The 19,226-nt window shown below is 52.0% G+C and overlaps 2 protein-coding genes across 6 annotated transcripts in view; one reads left to right on the forward strand and one right to left on the reverse strand.

The window, feature by feature from the left end:
• The first annotated feature begins 2,890 nt into the window (after positions 1-2,890).
• LOC118927404 (alpha-1-acid glycoprotein) lies at positions 2,891-6,300 on the forward strand. Of its 3 annotated transcripts, none has more exons than XM_036915544.2 (6): positions 2,891-3,055; positions 3,457-3,599; positions 3,836-3,906; positions 4,734-4,904; positions 4,984-5,087; positions 6,137-6,300. In XM_036915544.2, exons 1-6 carry the CDS (start codon positions 2,942-2,944, stop codon positions 6,200-6,202), a joined length of 669 nt encoding a protein of 222 aa, XP_036771439.2. In that variant the 5' UTR covers positions 2,891-2,941; the 3' UTR covers positions 6,203-6,300. The 3 variants fall into 3 exon arrangements, with proteins under 3 accessions (XP_036771439.2, XP_036771441.1, XP_036771440.2); XM_036915545.2 differs by having other exon boundaries at positions 2,892-3,055; positions 4,734-4,841; XM_036915546.2 differs by lacking the exon at positions 4,734-4,904.
• A 1,825-nt stretch (positions 6,301-8,125) lies between these two features.
• Positions 8,126-19,226, reverse strand: part of AKNA (AT-hook transcription factor) — a 51,320-nt gene continuing 40,219 nt past the window's right edge. For all 3 annotated transcript variants that reach the window (XM_057498971.1, XM_057498972.1, XM_057498973.1), the window contains 7 exons: positions 18,098-18,274; positions 17,377-17,492; positions 16,568-16,714; positions 15,113-15,208; positions 13,477-13,593; positions 12,796-12,988; positions 8,126-9,242 (listed from right to left, as the gene is read on the reverse strand). In XM_057498971.1, the coding sequence (XP_057354954.1) occupies positions 8,984-9,242; positions 12,796-12,988; positions 13,477-13,593; positions 15,113-15,208; positions 16,568-16,714; positions 17,377-17,492; positions 18,098-18,274 (1,105 nt within the window). In that variant the 3' untranslated portion in view covers positions 8,126-8,983. The remainder of the gene's footprint in view (positions 9,243-12,795; positions 12,989-13,476; positions 13,594-15,112; positions 15,209-16,567; positions 16,715-17,376; positions 17,493-18,097; positions 18,275-19,226) is intronic.

Below are 19,226 nucleotides of genomic sequence, written 5' to 3' on the forward strand. Positions count from 1 at the left end.
GAGCTCAGCCTGGGCTTCAGGAAGAAACATGTATAAAGTGGCTTTCTCAGGAAATGCTCCATTTCAAATGGGTGCATTTCCCTGATACCTAAACCTCACCTTCTTACCATGCCACCTTACTAAAAAATTACTCCGAGTGCTAACGTTCAACCTCTAGTTGCCGATGGCAAGAATCAGACTCATGCTTAATGTGTGTTACATCTACCTATACACAAATTTAAGAGTAACATGAATGATTTAATATTGAAAAATACTTCTCACCTATGTGCAACTCTTGCAAATACTGCCCATTTGTAGTTCAGGAGGGTCTCCGCAACCATGCATTGCAAGAAAATAGATGCATGTCAAGAGTTTATAAGGATTTATTGCCTTTATGTGTCTTTTCTCTTACCTCTAAGCCTGCCCAGATCTTCCCTGAACTCTGAAACAGTGCCTGTCTCCTTTATCAGCATTAGCATCACCCACAAAGCCTCAGGATTTGTATACAGCAGGCTGACAGAGGGCAGGATGGGAGGAATTGTTCACCTGGGGCCTGAACAGGTTTGGTTGTGAAAGAGGATGTTTAGGGCTATGGGTCACTCTGTGCGGGTACCAGGCACTAGATCCCAAGGGACAGAGTTCCTTATGCATTATTTAATAAAGTGTGTGTGTGTGTGTGTATGTATGTGATACATAGGACCCGCTAAATCTCTGGGCTCTGGACCTATTCCAAGTAACACTTATCCTCACTTTGAAATAGTGTCCCCATCATCTCACACCTGGACCACTGCAACAGCTTCTGACTGCTAAACCAAGTCCATCCTCCTACTCTGACCCTCGCCACCTTACCACTGCAGGCAGACAGAGTCATCTTTCTAAGTCTTTTTATTCACCCCTATCCCACTTAAAAGCTTTCCATTTCGTCAGTACCCCCAGAGTCCACTGCAGACTCCTCAGCCTGGCTTCTGTGCTCTGCAGGCTTGGATTTCCACCAACCTCTCCAGCCTCAGCCCTGGTCATTCTGACACCATCCTACACACCAGCCACACAGAACTTCCAGCTCCCTCCAGCCCATCTCTCTCACCTGTACCTTGCTCAAGAGCTCCAGTCGTTTTTTCAAGACTCAAATTAGAGTAGTGCAAATTCAAAACACTCACTGAACTAACCAAAAAGGAAGAAAAAAAGGGTAATTCCAGTTCTAACAAAGATGTGGAGAAAAAGATGCATTCATGTGTTGCCAAATGGTATAACGTTAAAAATTGTTAGTGTGTTTTTATTTCTCTTGGTTTTATTTTCCATGTTTTAGGGAGAGTTTTTCTCAAATCTACTTAAGGTATAATTGGCCTACAATAAAATGCACACATTTTAGGCTTACAGTTCAATTTGTTTTAAAAAATGTACATTGGGTATGTAACCCCCACTACAATGAAAATTTAGAACATTGTCATCCACTGCAGTCAGATGGCCCTCCTTGCCCTTGACAATCACTGATCTGATTTCCACCATTATAGATCTATATAGATTTCTACATATATTTATTTATATACGTATTTCAATATAGATGGTTTCAGGGGTTCCAGAACTTCATATAAATGGGATCACACAATACATACTTTATTGATCTGGTTTCATTTGCTCAGCATGTTTTTGAGATTCATTCATATTGTTATAAGCATCAGAGATTCCACTATTTTTTATTGCTAAGTAATATTCCTTTGCATGAACATGCCACAATTTGTTCTTTCCATTTCCTGTTGACAGACATTTGAGTTGTTTCTAGTGTTTGGCTGTTTCGAATAAGGCTACAGTCTCGTACATGACATCCTTTTCTTTCTCTTGAATGGCATGGTAATTTTGGAAAGCAGTTTGGCCACTCTCTGACACTCATCATCAGAGGAAAAATCACAATCTAAAATGCTATAGACAATTATATCTCTGTAAAGCTGGACAAAAATAAAAGCTATAAAGAGAGGACCTGATAAAGGATGTTAGGATCTAGGACGTGAATAGAAGGTTAGGTATCCATTAAAATGACAACCACTGACTACACTGAAACATGAAAAATTATTCAAAATACATGAAACAAATAAGAATACAAAATTTTAAGTATATTGTAATAATACTTTTTGAAAGTATTTGTTCATATTTATTCAAAAACGTATTCATGTTTATTTATTCATTGACTCCATTATGAAGAAATGCAAACGGGAGCGGATTCTTCATTCCACGGTATTTCTGGGTGCCCCTATGCGCCGGCCACTGTGCCGGCTGGCTGTGCTCCCCATCTCAGCAAGCGGCCTGCTCTCGGGGTCAACGTGACACAGAGATCATTTCCTATGTCAGATGTTGGGAGATGGTTCAAGTAATACATTTACTAGAAAGAGACATTCAACTTCGATGCTCCCTTCTTTTGGGAATGTCACTGTCTCCAAGGCTGGGTTGGGGGCCCTGTGGACTATTTTCTCACAGGTGGTACCACCCTCAGCTGGAATGAAATCCATGTTTGCTCTTACCTCCTACCTCCAAACTCCAATCCTTCCCCATCCCTGGCTACACCCCATCTGGCCTGAGAACTCAAACAGTGATTTATGGCTGGGTCCTGCTCAAGTCTTGACGCTCAGTGAGACAGGAATTGGATGAGAAAACCCAAGAGCTTGCTTAGAGGTCCCTTAGATCTGCGCATGTTAACGAAGATCACTCCAGCCCCTACCCACCTTGGCTGTGAATAGCCAAGATGGGACCTTGTAACCCCTCCAGGTCAAGGCCCCAAGTTAGACCTGGGCTTGGAAGTTGTCCCTACAACTGGCTTTGGGGGAAGGAGGGAAGGTTTCCAGCAAGCCATTTCCCAAGCACTAATTGTGTCACAGCAGGGCCTCAGGGCCCCGCCCACAGCTCATTATAAAGGTCACTGCACCCTGCAGTCACCAGTTCTGCCGGGCTCCAGGTGCCTCCCCATCTTGACATGGCGCTGGCCTGGGCCCTTGCAGTCCTGAGCCTCCTTCCTCTGCTTGATGCCCAGAGCCCGGAGTGCACCAAATTCACAACCGTGCCTATCACCAATGCCACCCTGGACCAGGTGAGCGCCTGGGCTCCCGGTGCAGTGGGCAGCTGCCTCCTTCTCTGGGCTTCCCTTTCCCCTGCTGGCTTGAGGTCAGCCCCCTTTCCTGCCTCTGCACTTTTCCCTCACCAGGGGCCTGGGGTGAAATTCTAACCAGCCTCGGGAGGCATTCCTTTGCCTCCAAACTCAGAAGTCTTGTTGACATGTCCCTCAGCAGATGACAATTCTGTCCTGGGAAGGGAGGGACCACCAAGGGGGTCAAGACAGAGGCAGATTCTCTGAGTGAGCCCCTGCATGTCCACACCTCACCTGGGGCCCCAGTCTCCCTATCTGCAAAATGGAAGAAGAGGTCTGCCTGCGTCTCATCCCAGCTGACTGTCAACCCAGCCTGCATCAACAACTCCTGGCTTTTTCCCCAGCTCGCCGGCAAGTGGTTTTATATTGCCTCGGCCTTCCGCTTCGTAGAGTTTCGGGAGTCAGCTAAAGAGATCCAAGCGACCTTCTTTCACCTTCTCCCCAACCACACGGAGGATGTGGTACTGGTCAGAGAGTACATGACCATGTGAGACCCCTGCATGCCAGCTTACCCCCAGCCCCAGTTTCTGGCTTCTACTCCTAGCTGCTGGGAGACCTTGAGCCAAGTCCCATCCTCTTCCTGGCCTCAGCCTTCCCACCCAGGGAAAGGGGAGGGCTGCCTCTAATTGCCACTCACTCTTGCCCCTCGTTGACTGTTATGGGCTACTGTCCACTTCTCCATGACCATCTTACTGTTTTCTCCTCACTTCTGTCTGGCTTTAGTGGGGGCAAGTGTGTCTATAACTCCAGCTACCTGGAGGTCCAGCGGGAAAATGGGACCTTGTCCAAACATGGTGAGTGCCAGCCCTCGGGTGGGAGGGCTGCTGTGTGGACTGGCAAGATGGTGGGTGGGCCAGCCTAAAGGAGGGAGGCTGGGGGACAAGGCCCCTGGGGCTTTGGGCACAGCAAACATGGGACAGGCCCACTTCTTAAGTCTCTGTGGTTCATGTCTGCATACTGCAATAATCAGGAATGGCTGCCTGCACGTTCTGAGACCTTTCTATGTGCCAGGCACTGTTTGAAGTGTTCATGGACTAACCCACTTAATGCTCACAAACAACTCTAGGACGATGTTACAGCAATCAGATGAGGAAATAGAGAAACAGAGAGGTCAAGTAGTTTCCCAAGGTCACAGAACTTGTAATTAGAACTAGGATTCAAACTGAAAGCCAATTGCTGTCCTGACTCCCTTAACTGCTGGTTTTCCTCTCTGGGAGCTAAGGGTGGCAGCCTGCGTCGGGCAGGCAGTCACTTCAGCCATGTCCCCACCATCACCCCAGAGAAAGCACATAGTAGGAGCATACAAATGCCGATGGAATTGAGCTGACCCACTTAGTAGCCCTGAGGCTCCTGTCTGGGCCTCACTTTCCTCATCTGTAAAGTGGGAAGGAAAGCTTTGACAGCCACAGTCCATTAGAAGCTCCTGTGATTCCACGTGCATTAAATGCTCAGAGCAGGGCCTGGCATCCCTTAGGAGCTAGGGACTCACGGCCCAGCGAACCCTTGGCCTTCACTGATGGGCTGTGTGATCTCGGGCAACTGAGGTTTCCTCGCCTGTGAGATGGGAACCGTTGTGCTTGTGCCACCCCCCATGGTCTCACCCAGAGGCTTTCTCCTCCAGAGTCTGGCAAGGTATACACTGGCTACCTGCAGCTCACCAAGGATCCCGGGACCTTCATGCTTGCCTTCTTCCCGGAAGATGAGCCGAACATGGGCCTGTCCTTCTACAGTAGGCAACCCTCAAGCTCTCCACCCCATCCAGGCCTCATCCCGGGACCAACATCTGCTACTGGTGCAACCCCAGCCCTCCCTTGCCTCCCACCTGGGGTCTCCGGCACCCTCACCCAGCCCCCCCTTGCACCCTTCTACAGCTGACAAGCCGGAGGCAACCCCAGAGCAACTGAGAGCGTTCCAGGAGGCCATCGTGTGCATGGGCATGAGCAAGTCGGAAATCATGTATACTGATGAGAAAAAGGTGAATGCAAGGAGCACTAGGCAGTGCCCAGCCTTGGGCAGCCTGAGGACCAGAGAGGGAAAACTGCTAGCCAAGGCTGCACAGCAAAACCAGATATCCTGCTTTTAAGCACCCCCTTCACTGAAAGCACAGCTGAGCTTCACAGAGGCTCATGGGGAAGATGAGAGCCCAGGAGGGAAAAGCCACTGGGAAGCCAGGGAGGATCCCTAGAGCAGGTGGGAGGATAAGAGAGGCTAAGAGGAAAGGAACAGCATAGCCAAATGTGGCTGTGGGAGTTTGACAAAGAGGCACATGTGGGGAATTATCATTTACAACTGCCTGCCACATCCCCGGCTTCCAACACCTGGGGAATGGAGAGCTGGTTTTCAACATCACCAAACTGCAATAAGTCCAGGACCTGACTTTTGCTATTCCTAAACATTACCTGTATAATGATCTTAATACTTTCGTTTAAGCCTGTGTTAAATGAAGGCCTTGCTCAGCCTTGCCCTGTGTGGTATGTGCTATCACTGAGCTGATGAGCTGCTTACACTTTTTAGGGGGGCATACATGAAATGCTTTCATGATTACTGAAATTAAGAAGTCTCCATCCGTTTGCCACCTGAGATCATCTCCCATGACCACCAGTGGCAGAAACCATACCCCTGCTCCCAGGAGCCCCAGGGACAGGCTTATGAACACAGGCACTAGTGTTGGTCCCCTAGCTTGGAACTGGCTGCCGCCAGCTACTGGCTGGGGGACCCTGGCAGGCCACATGGCCACCCTGGGCATCTGCAAAATGGTTGTGAGGAATCCAGGAGATCAACAGAAGGGCTTGGCAGGTCAGAAGTACTCAGCAAATGCCAGTTGTTCTTATGAATTTGTGCCCCCATTTTAGAGGTCAGTAAGCTGAGGCTCAGAAATGCCTTGCCCAAGGTCACCCAGCTAGGAAGTGTCAGAGCCCAGGCTGGAGCCCTGCTTGGGCTGGGGTCACAGTCCAGAGCTCAAGCCTCCCTTCCCCACATGACCCCCTGTCCCCCAGCACTGTGCTTTCCTCTCCTGTCTTCTAGGATGTGTGTGGGCCGTTGGAGAAGCAGCATGAAGAGGAAAGAAAGAAGGAAGATGTGGGGTCCTAGGAGGACACAGCATTGGGTCAGGACCTCAGGGACTTTGGGGGCCCATCCTCAGGAGCCCTCCACCCCAGCCGTTGTCAATAAAGCTTCTACATTTGGAACAGGTGGGTTGTCTCTGTTCACGCATTCATTCAATCACCCATTCCTACTGAAACCTGCCCTGAGCTGGGCCCGGCTGACCTCCGGATAAGCCCCTGCCCCTGGCTGGAAGAGCCCCTGCAGTAATATGCAGCACACAGGCCAGGACGGACGACTCTATGTGCTGAGTGCGGTGGGAGCCCACTACAGGGAAGGCTCCTTCTGCCAGGGGGATGTCTGGGAAGACTTCGTGGAAGGGGCATCTGAACCAGTCTGCAGATCAGTAACTTGGACAAAACTGAAGGAACAAAACAGCAGCAGACTCACAGACTCCACGAAGGGACTAGTGGTTACCAAAGGAAAGGGGTTGGGGTGTGGGGAGGGAGGGAGAAGGGGATTAAGGGGCATTCTAATTAGCACTCACAGTATAGGTGGGTCACAGGGAAGGCAGTACAGCATGGAAAAGATAAGTAATCACTCTATAGCATCTTACTACAGGGATGGGCAGTGAACACAGTCTCCATGAAGTGCCCTCAGGGTGGGAGATGCAACATCCAAGGGTGAGCCTGGCCTCTAGAAACCAGCCATCTTGCAAATGTTTAGAGCCCTTGAGATGGGGCTGTATCTGAGGCTGCCCCATGTAGTGGGTAGGGAACTGAGCCCCTGAAGAGAGGAGTCCAGCAAGGTGAGCCAGCCTCCGTCCAGACCTGAGTGCTTCGTAATTTACGGTCTTGTGAGGGACGCAGCGTTGCTCAGGTGGCAGTAGAGTTGGGGCTGAATTGTTCAGGCAGTTCCAAGTGTGAGTGGCCTGAGCCCTATGGAGTGTCAGGACCTTATCCCCACCACTGAAGCCAGCCCAGTGGCTCACATGCCAATGCTCTCCAAAGAGCCACAATCCAGACTCCAGCATCCTTTGCTCAAAGTCAGAGCCACTGCTGTGTCTAAGGCACTAAGGCTGGGGACACTGCCCTGAGGCCGGATCTCGGGTTCTCCCCTTCCCATCCTGATATTCTTGGAACAGCCACTCGGCGCCCAGAAGGGTGGGGACACAGAGGCTTAGAACCTACAAAAGATCTTCCCATCTCAGAGTCACTTTCGTATGGTGCCATTGTCAACTCCGTTGAGAAGGATCAGCTGGAAAACCAAATAGAAATGTGTCCTGGTGGGCAGGGAGGCGCGAAAGGAGAGGTAAGGATGATGGAAGGAAAAGCCAGGGAAGGAGCAGGAGGCGGACAGAAAATCATGGAGGCTTCGGAAGAAAAGGGTAACAAAGAATATGGACTTTGGGAGCAGACCGCTGCAATTTTGGTAGAGAGCCCACTGGACCCTCAGGTTCCTCGTTAATAAAGTGTGGACACCGTGGGGCTGGAGGACGGGAGGGCAGCCTGCGTGGAGCAAGCCATGCTGAGGACTGGTGTCTGGCAGGTGCTCCGTAAAAGGCAGCTGTTGTTGAGGTTTGCCACTGAAAGGATAGCTGGGAAGGGAGTCGGGTTTTTGTGATACCAGTTTGCTGTGTCTTGTAACACCTCTGGCCTTAGTTAAAAGGGGCTTGGCCACAGACTCTCCTGGCAGGCCTCATCAGTCAAAAGCTTTATGGTTCTGAGATAGGCAAAGAGGGAAAGCGGAGACATACAAGCCAGCAAGGGAGGCAGGCAGAGTCTGGGAACGTGCACCCAACAGGTCCCCTGGGGGAGGGCTTGGCTCAGAGTCCAGTCTTCCACCCCACAGACTTGACGTTAGGAACCCCAGGTTGATGACACACACGATGATGTGCATGGCTTTGGGTCTGTTTGGGGTTTTTTTTTTTGGCTGCCCTTTTTTTTAAGATCAATATCCATTTCTTCTCCATTTGCTCTTATAACGAAAATAGATTTTTTAATGCCTCAAATATACACATCTCACTGATGCACACACATTCCAAAAAAGCTGAGGTATGCACTGCTACAGGGTTGGGGAGTGGGAGATGGCCTGGCCTCACGGCCGTCGACTATAACCTGGCAGGTAGCTGGCCACTGGCTACCACCCTGGGGGTTCCAGGGAGAGAGCTGGGGGTCATTGGATGAGGTACTGAGAGGGACCAGGGTGGACAGCTTCCTGGACCCTCTCTGGGATGTCTCCAGCCCAGCAGGCCCATGGGAAAAGCCTCTCCTGCCAGGGAGAAGCTGGGCCAAAGTCATCCCGGGGCCCCAAATCCTAAGATAGCTCAGTGGTCCCGGAGTGCTCTGCTAACCCCAGTCACCTGGAGGAAGGTACTTAGCAATGGCCCTCCAAGACGCCTACTCCTGAGGCTGGCCACAGGTGGGTGGACGGGTTTGCGCCAGAGACCCTGGCCCTGTCCCTTCTTATATGGCCTCCTAAGGAGGATCCAAGAATTGGAAAACTTAGTTTAAAGAAGTATCTGTCCATCTGTATATGAAATACATATTATTAGCTGGAGGTGGACAAGTACAGGACTAGGAGATGCCTAGAGATGGCACCTGCACAGAAGGTGGCCTTGGGCCCAGCATCTCCTTCAAGGGCAGGTCTCCTGGGAAGTTACTGCTCTTGGCCAGGCCAATGCCCCTCTCGTTTTGAAAATACCGAGGCTGAGCAGGCAGGGCCTATGCTGGAGGGAGACCTCCTTGTGAGGGGTCTCTGGGACCTGGGGGACAGCAGTGGGCCACCAGGCCCCCTGCCCAACATCTGTCTCTGAGCCTCAAGTGAAAGTCAGAAGAGGCAGGAACCCCGCAGGCTGTGGGCCTGGCGCAGGTCGGCTGACAGGGAGCGGCTCATGTGCCGGGTGGTGGAGCGGACGCTCTCGGCGGCCTGCACGGCTCGGCTCAGGGCCTTGTTGAGCTCCTCCAGGCCTTCCAAGTCCAGCTGGATGGAGTGCCGGTGCCTCCTGGCTGGCCGGGAGGCTGTGAGGGGCCACTCGGCAGCTGGCTGGGCTGAGGGGGTTGAGGTAGGTCCTGGGGGTGCATAGTACCTGAGGAGAGAGGTAAGTGTGTTCATTAACCATGGGAAGGGCTGGGTGGAGCTGGGCACTGGGTTTGGAAACAACCCTGTTCCGGGCCCTACCTGGGCCGCTGGCCCTCCTTACACACTAGGTCTCAGTTTCTTCACCTCTAAAATGGGAATAACAAACACCTGCTTTGAGGGACATGTTGACAGGATAAAGGAAGATAAACGGAATGCCTGACCCAGAATAGGTGCTCAAAAATGGTTCATTCAATCTACCTGTTCATTTAACAGGTATTGACCACTGGCCTTACAATGGCAGCAAGCAACACGGACCTCCCCAACCCCCGACCCCGGTCTTCTTGGAGCTTCTAATCTGAAAGCCAGATCTCAGGGAGACTAGGATTACCCCAGGCTCTGTAGCCAACTCCCCTCATCCGAGAGGCAATATAAGGGAGTCCCATTCACCAATGTGGGGAGAAACATGATACTAATACTTAGGATTGTGGGGCAGTGGGAGGGTCTGGTTCAAGCCTGGTCACACAGGAATGTGGGGTGTTGTGTTAATGGGATGACGAGCCATGAGATGCAGCATGGATTTCCCCAAGAAGTCACTACTGTATACATTCAAGGCCACCAAGTTTAGGGCTCAAGGAAGCAGCAATCGGCGAGAAGAGGGTGTGGTCCTCTTCTGTGTTGTGGAATAAAGTGTGTGTGGGAAAGAGGGATAGACAAGTATTTCACCCAAATAAAACAGGGACAAGATTAGGAGAACTTGGCCAGAGTCATTCATTAGCACCTTGCTTGGCACACTGTAAACAGGGCTTATTCTGGATCCTCCAGTTTCTATCTTGCATGATTATACAGTATGAAAAAAGAGCTTTGCTATGATCAGAATAGAGATCTCTCCGAAAGAGATACAGATGGCCAACAGGCATGTAAGAAGATCCTCGCCATCCTTAGCTACCACATTGGATGCCGCTTCACACACTTTGCCCCCAGTGGTATGGCTCAACTCAAAAAGACAGTAAGTAATGAGTGCTGGTGAGGGTGGGGAGAAATTGGAATCTTCATATGCTGCTGCTGGGAATGGAAAATGGTGCAGTCACTTTGGAAAAACAGTCTAGCAATTCGCCAAACAGTAAAATATAGGGCCTATCCTGACGCTGGCATCCTCATCCTTGGTACCCATGTGCCAGGCCCTGAGGGAAGTGCTTCACCAGCTCCATCTTGTTTACTTGGTTGGTAGCGCATGCTTCTTTTACAGGTGAACAAAGCAAAGCCAGAGAAGCTAAGTGCGCCGAATCCTGGTCATCCCACTGGGCGAGCTGCAGGACCCTGGCCAAGCCACGTCACCTTTCAAGGGCTCAGTTTCCCCACCTAAGACAGCCGTATTTAGCTACTTCCCAGGTTAGAAGCAATAGGAAAATTCAGCTCTGTACACTGCTCTACAGTCTGCCTGGCCTCTGTAAATGTCGGCTACTAGGGCCCAGAGCGGGAGAGCTGGAAGAGGCAGTGCTGGATTCACGCCCCAAGCTAACTTGTACCCAGCAGATGCTGATAGTATCATCTGAATCAAAGAATTGGCTTCCTGAATCCAATTCTCTCCTTTACAGACTATCTGGTGTAACTGTTGGGTCCCCACAAACCCCTACCCTTCTGATAATCTGATGACCAGCTTGGCTTGAAAGTGATTCAAACTGCCATTAGGGCAGAAGCTACAAACCAACCATCCGAAAGTCCCTCCCTTGGCTAGAAAGCCTCCTGCACAGGCCCTGTAGGTCGGCTGACCAGCAGGTGGCAGCACAGGCCCACTCAGCTTCCCATGGGGCCCACCGGCATCAGCTGCTGGGGAGCGTTCGGTGTCATCAGCGCAGATTCCAGTACCGTTAGAAGCCATGGTTACTGGCCACCTTCTATGTACTATGGGCTTTCTCTTCATTAGCTCATTTAATCCTCACCACCACTCATTTCATCTGGAAAAACCAGGCCAGAGGAGCACAGTGACCCATCCACGGTGATGGCTGCCACTGGCCAGGTCTGTGGGCCACTAAAGCCCAGGGCCTTTCCTGGGCCACCAAACTCCAGGCAAAACTTTTCCTGCCCCATGAGGTGGAGCACAGGCAGGTTTCTACCTCTTCCGCCGGAGGCCTGGGGGTCAGTCTGTCGTAGGTGCTGGAGGGGAAGGTTCCTCAGTGACCCGCTGGACTCAGCCGGGAGGGTGGCAAGAAACCACACCGTAGGCCGGAGTCCTGGCCGGGGACTCGGGGCTGGATGGGCCTTGAGCCTCCGCTCCCACCGAGTGCCAGCCTGGCAGTGGCTCTGGCCCCTCTCTGCCCACAGACGCAGACATCTGACAGCGCCACTGATGGGGCCTCCTGACCGGCTCACTTGACAGCGAGCAAAACGGAGGCACAGAACATGTGGTGACAGTCAGGACAAGAAGACAGGTCGCGGGTCCAGGCTTTTCTTCCTTGCACAATCCTGTCGTGTCTAAGCCACTTGGGCTCATTTTTCTTCTTACTAGTGACAATACTGAGCAGAATCACTACCCATTGTCCAGCACTGAGCACGTGCTGGCCCTGCACTGCACACCCTGCAAACATCTCAGGTGGCTCCTGCCACGGGCTCACTTGGTCCTCACACAACTGTATGTGACTGACACCATTACCCCACTTAACAGAGGCTCGGGGAGGGGGTGGGGTGGGAGTGAGGTGGGGAGTGGCTTCACCACGGCCAGAGCACTGATCGGTGGCAGACAGGATTCCAGGGCAGCTCTGACCCTAAAACGCAAACCGCTTCTGCCTCAATTGCTATGTCTTTTCTGTCTTGACTGATGTTACATCCAAATCCATGTAAGAGGCAAGTGCTCGTCCTACCACAAGCCTGACCAGTGTTCCTCCACACCGTCAAGGCCATCCAAGACAAGGAGGGTCTGGGAAGCGGTTACAGCCAGGAGGAGCCTATGGAGGTGGCTGATTCTACAGGGTAGGAAATTTCTATCTACAGGAAGGACTTCGGGTAAACACCAAAGAAACCTAAATAAACTGTGGACTTTAGTTAATAAAAATATATCAATATTGGCTCACTAACTGTGCAGATGTATCCTATTAATGTAAGATGTTAATAACAGAGGAAGCTGTGTGTGGGGTGGGGTGGGGGGGTGGGAGGTATATGGGAACTCTACTCTCTACTCAATTTCTCTATACATCTAAAACTGTTCAAAAAAATAAAGCCTGTTTTAAAAAAAAATGTGAGTGTGTATTCCTTGCTTGCCAGAGAAGATCCACAAGGAAATGGAAGATGGTTAGGGTTCTAGACTCCCCATGAGGCTGTAAGCTTCTAGAGGGCACAGCCCCCTACCAGGCTCCTTGACTGCGGAGGTCCTCGGGGCTGAGCACTCTCCCTGGTACACACGGGGAGCATCCAGGGTTTGTCGAATGACTACATGAGTGTCAGCTTTGTTCTGTACCTTATACATGTGGGGGGAAAACATAGGTGTACATGGCACCTGGTTCTCACCTGCCCAACACAGGCCTGAATGCCAATTAAGTGATTCCATAAGAATAGAAGGTTCTTACACAGTGGCTGATGGATAAGGCAGGACAGGAATCGAGGAGACGTAGGCAAAGGCAGGAGCAGCTGGTACTGAGGGCGCAGCAGCCAAATACCACAGTCCATGGGGCGGCCAGGGTGGAGACCCCCCCGGCTTGCTCCTCTGCTTGGGGCTTGAAGCTGAAGGTGCATTTCTCCTCGTGGCAGCCTTTTCTGGCCCTGCCAGGGAGGGAGACCAGAGAGTAACAGTGTGACCGCTTGGGAAGATCCAGCAGAGGACAGAGGGTCCGTCCCGCCCCTGCCCTGGCACCGCATTATAAAGGCCACAAACGTCTCATGTGGTTCTTGCTACAGGCCTCATTTAGTCTGTGCACAACTATCCATGATTGTGACTATTACCCCATTTAACAGATGGGAAAATTGAGGATCAGAGAGGATGCAACTTTACCAAGGTCAGAGCACTAATAAGTAGCAGGTAGGATTCCAGTGCAGCTCTGACCCTAAAACCCGAACCACTTCTGTCTCAACTGGCCACTGGCCTGGCCACACCAGGAGTGCCTAACGTCAGGAAAGAAGTCCTCTGCCAAGTTTGCTCCAGCCCAGAATGGGAGGGCAGCCATCCCCGCTACATCTGCCTGGGGCCCCAAACCCCCGGCAAGGAGAGCCAGGGGTCTCACTGGGAGAAGAGACTGAGCATCTGTCCCTACCAGAGGCGGCTGAGTCCGGGCCATCCCCCTCTTGGGGGGACCCAACTTGACCACACAGAGGACATTGCAGGGTATTAGAGGGAGATGGTCCCGGCGGATCCCCGGGCACAGCACCACCTGGAAGAGGAGGAGGAAAAGACATCAGGAGAGGATTATGTCTGAATCACTGACCTGCAGCTCCCACCAGCAGGCCTCCCGCAGTGCTGAGCTTCCCTCGGGACAGGGCAGAGGGGACACACTGCCTCCACTGGGTGACAACGGGATCGGTGGCAACCATGGGCAGTGAAGTAAGCATTTAATGAGCCAGGCGTTGAGCTCAGGGCTGTCATGCATTATTGGGTCAAACCCAGCAGGCCACCAGACCCATCACTCCCCACGTTACAGTCTCCCGAGGCTCCAGGAGGCTGGACAATTTGCAGAGGCCGCAGAGCTAGGAAGCAGCGGTTCTCTGAGCCTGAGGGGGGCGCTCTCCCGACTGCAGCCCCTGTGCCTATGGCTGTACCTCCACAGTGAGGAGGGCCCATTCTCCATGTGGAGGGGCCCACAATGGCCCTTGGACACCCGGGGGTCGGCGGAGGCCTAAGGGAGCATGAGGAGAGTGGGCACCCTTCTTGTCCCATGAAAATCCTCAACACCACATCTGGGTGAATTCCAGGGCCAGTCCACTTCTCCTACAGGCCGCAGCTCAGCCATCACTTTCTCTGGGGAGTCCTCCCACCCCAGGCTGAGTTAGGTCCTCCCCACCCCCGCTGTGCTCCTCCATCCCAGCTCTGACCAGTTTCATCAGTGTCTGATTAGCTGAGAATTCCTTGGGACAGGGACAGGCCCAGTAAGGGAAGATGCTGAATGACTGAATGACTGAATGGATGGATGGAGGAGAGGCCTGTTGGGACTCTGGCAAAGGTAGAACAAACTGGTGGTGAAGAGTTACAAAGACCTGGGTTCAAATCCGGGCTCTACCACTTGTAAGCTGTGGGCCCTTGGGCAAGTTACTTAACTTTTCTGAGCTTTAGTTTCCTCACCCATACACTGGGCAAAACCTATTTCATAGGGCTGTGAGGATTAATGCTTAAAATCCTTACCATGATGCCAGGTACACAGTAGGGGCTTCATAAACAACAGCTCTATCTTTATTATCATCATTGCGTGAAAGGGCCTCAGAGACCATCTCTAACCCTTCATTATGGATGTGGAGCCTGAGATTCGGAGCAGTTAAGCAACTTGCCTAATGTCACACAGCAGGTCAGTGGCAGAACTGGGACTAGAACCTGCTGTCCATATTCTCAGGCTACTGCTCTTTCCTGTTGGGTTTGGAAGGATGAGTGGATGGAGGAAGGAGGATAGATAAGACATAATCATTGCTGCCAGCCCCTCTGGGCCAGGCACCCCTCATCGGGAACTTATTAAATCATGTCCATGGTTTCTCCACGTCAAGGTCAAGGAGAGTGGCTTCTCGAGCAGCAGGTGTGAGGGCAGGACACCTTGGGAAGGCTGAGAATCTCAGAACTGTTGCCTGGCTGGACCCTGACCCCACTGGGCTCCGGGCAGACCCGTGTCTGGCCCACCTGCAGCCTCCCCTGAGAGCAGGAAGCAGCAGCCCCGTTGCCCTGGCCGATTCTCCGGTACCACCCCTTACCTGCGTGCTGGGTCCTAGCAGGTTGGCAGTGGGGACAGGAGACTGTGCCGCTGCCTCTTGGGACAGTCTTGGGGGTCAGAACATGGTACTCTTGGCCTGGGGAAGAGACCAGTCAGTGTCAGCTCTCTGCACAGAAGCAGAACTGGGGAGGATTTAGTATGATGATCTCTCTCCTCTTCCTACAAATGGTTTTAATAGTTTCTCTCTCTCTCATGAGCATGTTTGCATATACACACACACTCACACACACAAAATATGTGCATAAATATGTACACATACACAAAAACAATTATTTGTCTGTTTATTGTAAGCTGTCTTCAGACTCCTGTTTGATCTCAGATCCTGTTTAGGGACCAGCTGCCTAGTCCTTGACAGACAGAAGCAATCAACAACCCCAAGCCAGGTTAGGATTTGAAAGCAGGCTGGGGAGACATGACAAGCAGTGGCAGAGAGTAACGCTGCTCCCGCAGGTCCCTACATGCCTGTTGGGATTGGAAGGCTTGGCCATGGGGCCAGCAGTGCCTTCTTTCTGTGTTCTGAGAGCCTATAAAATGGGACTCTATCCATGGGGTACTCCGCCCAGCACTGGGCAGATACAAAGCCCTCGAGGGTATTAGAAAGTTGAACAGACTCTTGAGACAGTCTTCACCCAGCCCTGCCATCCCCTGCCTTGTCCATCCTTGAATCTCAGATAAGACTCAGAATGTTGTCTAATTCCTTCTCTTTTCTCTCTTCTGCGTCCTGCGGGGTTCTCCCTTCACACCGTGTATTGCACTGGGGCACCCTGGACTGGCTGCTGTGGTCATTTCTAACTCCTTGGCTTTTGTCTGCTCTGTGGAGCAGACACGCATCTCTCCTTTCCTACCTGGTCTCCAGCGCTCAGCTGTATGGACCTGGTTAACCACTCTCCCTCCTGGTGAGAGCCGCATCTATCATTTACTGACTATATTTACTTGCTTATTTATTATTGTCTCTCTGCTCTGCAGCCAATTCATGGAAGGAGGAACCATATCTGTATTTGTTTTCATGTTAAGCACTTTGAAAGCCTACTATGTGCCATCTCAAGCCTTACTATGTGCCAGGTGTCCGGTTCAGAAGACACAGAGGCACCCTGGGGAATCAGATGTGAAGCTGGGCCAGGAGTAAACGATTCCGTGTTCACCCTGTAGTCTATCCTGCAAACAGCAGGAGCTTCAGGAACCTCTTTAGGATTGATCAGCTGACTGGGCTTCCCAGAACCAAGTGTGGGCCTGGTGAAGGCAAGGCATCAGAAACGTTTTGCTGAATGAATGAATGAACAAATGCATCAAGATCACAGAAGCAACATGCCCTGATGCTATGTGTGTCACAGAAATCATAGAAAATACTTCAATGGCTCTAAAGTGTGAAAGGCTTCTCAGGACAGAAGCAGCCACCCTGGGGACCATGCCCACTCCAGCCCCCACGCCTGCTCACCTGTGTACTGGGCCCGGAAGGTGACCCTGTCTGGCTGCCTGGTGCTGCCCACTCCTCTCGTTCTGTCCCGAGCTGCCTGTGGTCTGTCCTCAGCGGTCCTGCTCTTCTCAGAGAACTGCCGGGGGGAGGGTGGCTCAGATTCAGAACCTGGGGTGGAAAGAGAGGGGCATCAGAGGGGGAGAAAACGGGGGTCACACAGCTCTGAAAGTGGACATGTCACACATTCAGGCTCTTGTATAGAGCTGGGCTGCTAACCCCAGATCTGCCCCTTAGTAATAACAGCGCCACATCTGGAACACTGACCTTGTGCTCAGTGCTGGCCTAGATGCCCTGCGTGTGCCCTCACAGCAGTCCTTGGAGGTGGGGGCTGGGCTTCCTGCACTATTAGCTGCGCCCAACTTCACAGCACAGGGAAACAACCCAGAAGGTCTCACAGCCAGGAGGGGTGAGTTGGGGCTTAACCCCGGGCCCTGACTCCAGAGCTATGCTCCTTCAGGGGGGCCCCTCGTGCTATCAGACTTTGGTGCCCTTATATGCAGAATGCAGGTAATACGACTCACCTTGCTGTGAAGAGTAAGTGAGGTGAGATACACACAAAGCCCTTACAGGAGCCCTAGCACACAGCAGGTGTGCAACATACGGCGACTATCACCGGAAGTGAACTACGCTTCAGAGCACTACGATTGACTAAAAAGACACAAAAGCCTTCTCCAAGTTTCCTCTCAGGCTGTTGCTGTGATCCCTGACCACTAAGCCAACATGCCTAGGCTGTGGGCTCCACAGATCAGTCCTGGGAGGTGGTCACTTACTCAGGGACAGTTGGGGCACCTCCCGAGGCACTGAGGAGGACCTGGCTCGCCGCCTTCCTGTGGGGACCGCTTGCTCTGCACCTCCAGGCTCACCAGACAATCTCTCCGTGGATTTACTAGCAAAAGGGAGAGACAGATGATATTCCTGAGTGAGGTTTTATGCGACCTTTAAAGATGATCAGTGAGACAGCTAACCCAGAGAAATCCTTGTAACAAAATCGAGGAGAGCGTGAAAGCCCACAACAAAGACTCTGGAGTCAGACTCACATAAAATAGCTCTGAGCCTCTCTGACCCTCAGTCTCCTCATCTGCCAAATGGGCCTAAAGAGCAATTACCCAGGGGTTTGTTGGGAGGATAAATGAGACAATGTCCATAACAACCTTGACCTGGTACCCTCTGGAAGAAACACTCAGAAATTAGTTGGTTTTATGTGATCACAAATGAATCACTACTGAGTGAGTGTGGGAGAGGGTGAGTGTCTTGGAAAAGTTCAGTTGGGTGGTGAGTCCAGGGTTATTCATTGGATCATGCTTTATTATACACACAGGTTTAACATATTATTTTATGCAAAAAATATTACATAATAAAAAATACACATGAGGAATGAATGATTGAGTGAATGAGTGGGAGGTGTGGCTGTGCCTGGGGAGAGCCAGAGGCTAGCCAAGCCTCCCGAGGCTACCACCAGGGCACGGGGGTGGGCGCTGTGGGGTCACCCACCTGCCATAGTGGGAGCCCCAGGCAGAGGACGCATCCACTGGCCGGTCCCGGGCACGGGCGGGGCGGTTGAAGGTGGATGCTTGGCGCGTCAGGCCGCCCTGGGGTGGCTGGTGCAGGCTGTCCTCCAGCCTCAGGCGGAGCCGGGAGACCTCCTCTTGCAGCTCGCGGATGGCCTGGCTGGGGTGGGAAGACAGAAGCAAAGAACAGATGCCCACTCCCCAGAGTGCTGCCAGGATGCCCTGGTCTTTGTTCCTTCCCACTAGGCACTGGGTCCTGCTCTGCTGGCAATTGATCCTGGCATTTGCTCTGTGTCCACTTTTCTTGCTATATATCCATCCCTCTGAGTTCATGTTCTGCACATTCAGTGAGCAAAATAGATTTCTTTAAGGCTTACCCAGCCCAACGTGCAGGGCCTCCGAGGAGCTGTTCTGAAACACCGGGAACAAATTCTCAAGACAGAGGTGAGGAAGCAGAATAAAGAGGGTGTTGCTAAATTCCACTTTAAAATCTGAACTCTGACCTACCTCAGCCCCTGAGCTGCCCTCCCTTCCTCTACCTCTGCCTGTAGAAATCCTACCTATCCAGGCCTGGCTCCTTCCTGCCCTTACTCAGCCCCTCCCTCCTGGGTTCCCCCAGCATTTCCTATGTTGTTCCAGCCCATCTATCCACTCCCAGCAGAAGATGCGTCTGTCTCCCCAGCTAGATTGTGAGCTACTGGCAGGCAAGAAGAGGGCCTCCCCATCTCACACCCCTTGAGGCCTTTACACCTTATAGATGCTCAGGGAATGTTACTGAACTGGACTCCAGGCTCCAGGAGGGAGCAGAGTGACGGACTGCCTGGAGAGAGGACAGGAGACACCACGGTGCTTCCCATCACCTGCTGAACGTGAGCTGGCTAGAAGATGCAGCGGTGCTATCCATAAGGCTGCCATAATCCCTGTGAAGCCCCCAAACAGCCCAACCTCTTATTAGCAAGGTATGGCAATGAGCCACCAGCATCCAGGGAGTAAGTACTGTGTGCATTTCTCTGCAAAGAGCCCCTGAATCTCTGGAGTCTCATTCTCAGGGCATCGCTGGCACTGTGGCTGACAGTCCCACCTGGACACGCCTACGCATGGAGCGTCAGAGT

Source organism: Manis pentadactyla, chromosome 3, assembly GCF_030020395.1.
Source record: "Manis pentadactyla isolate mManPen7 chromosome 3, mManPen7.hap1, whole genome shotgun sequence".
Taxonomy (NCBI): domain Eukaryota; kingdom Metazoa; phylum Chordata; class Mammalia; order Pholidota; family Manidae; genus Manis; species Manis pentadactyla.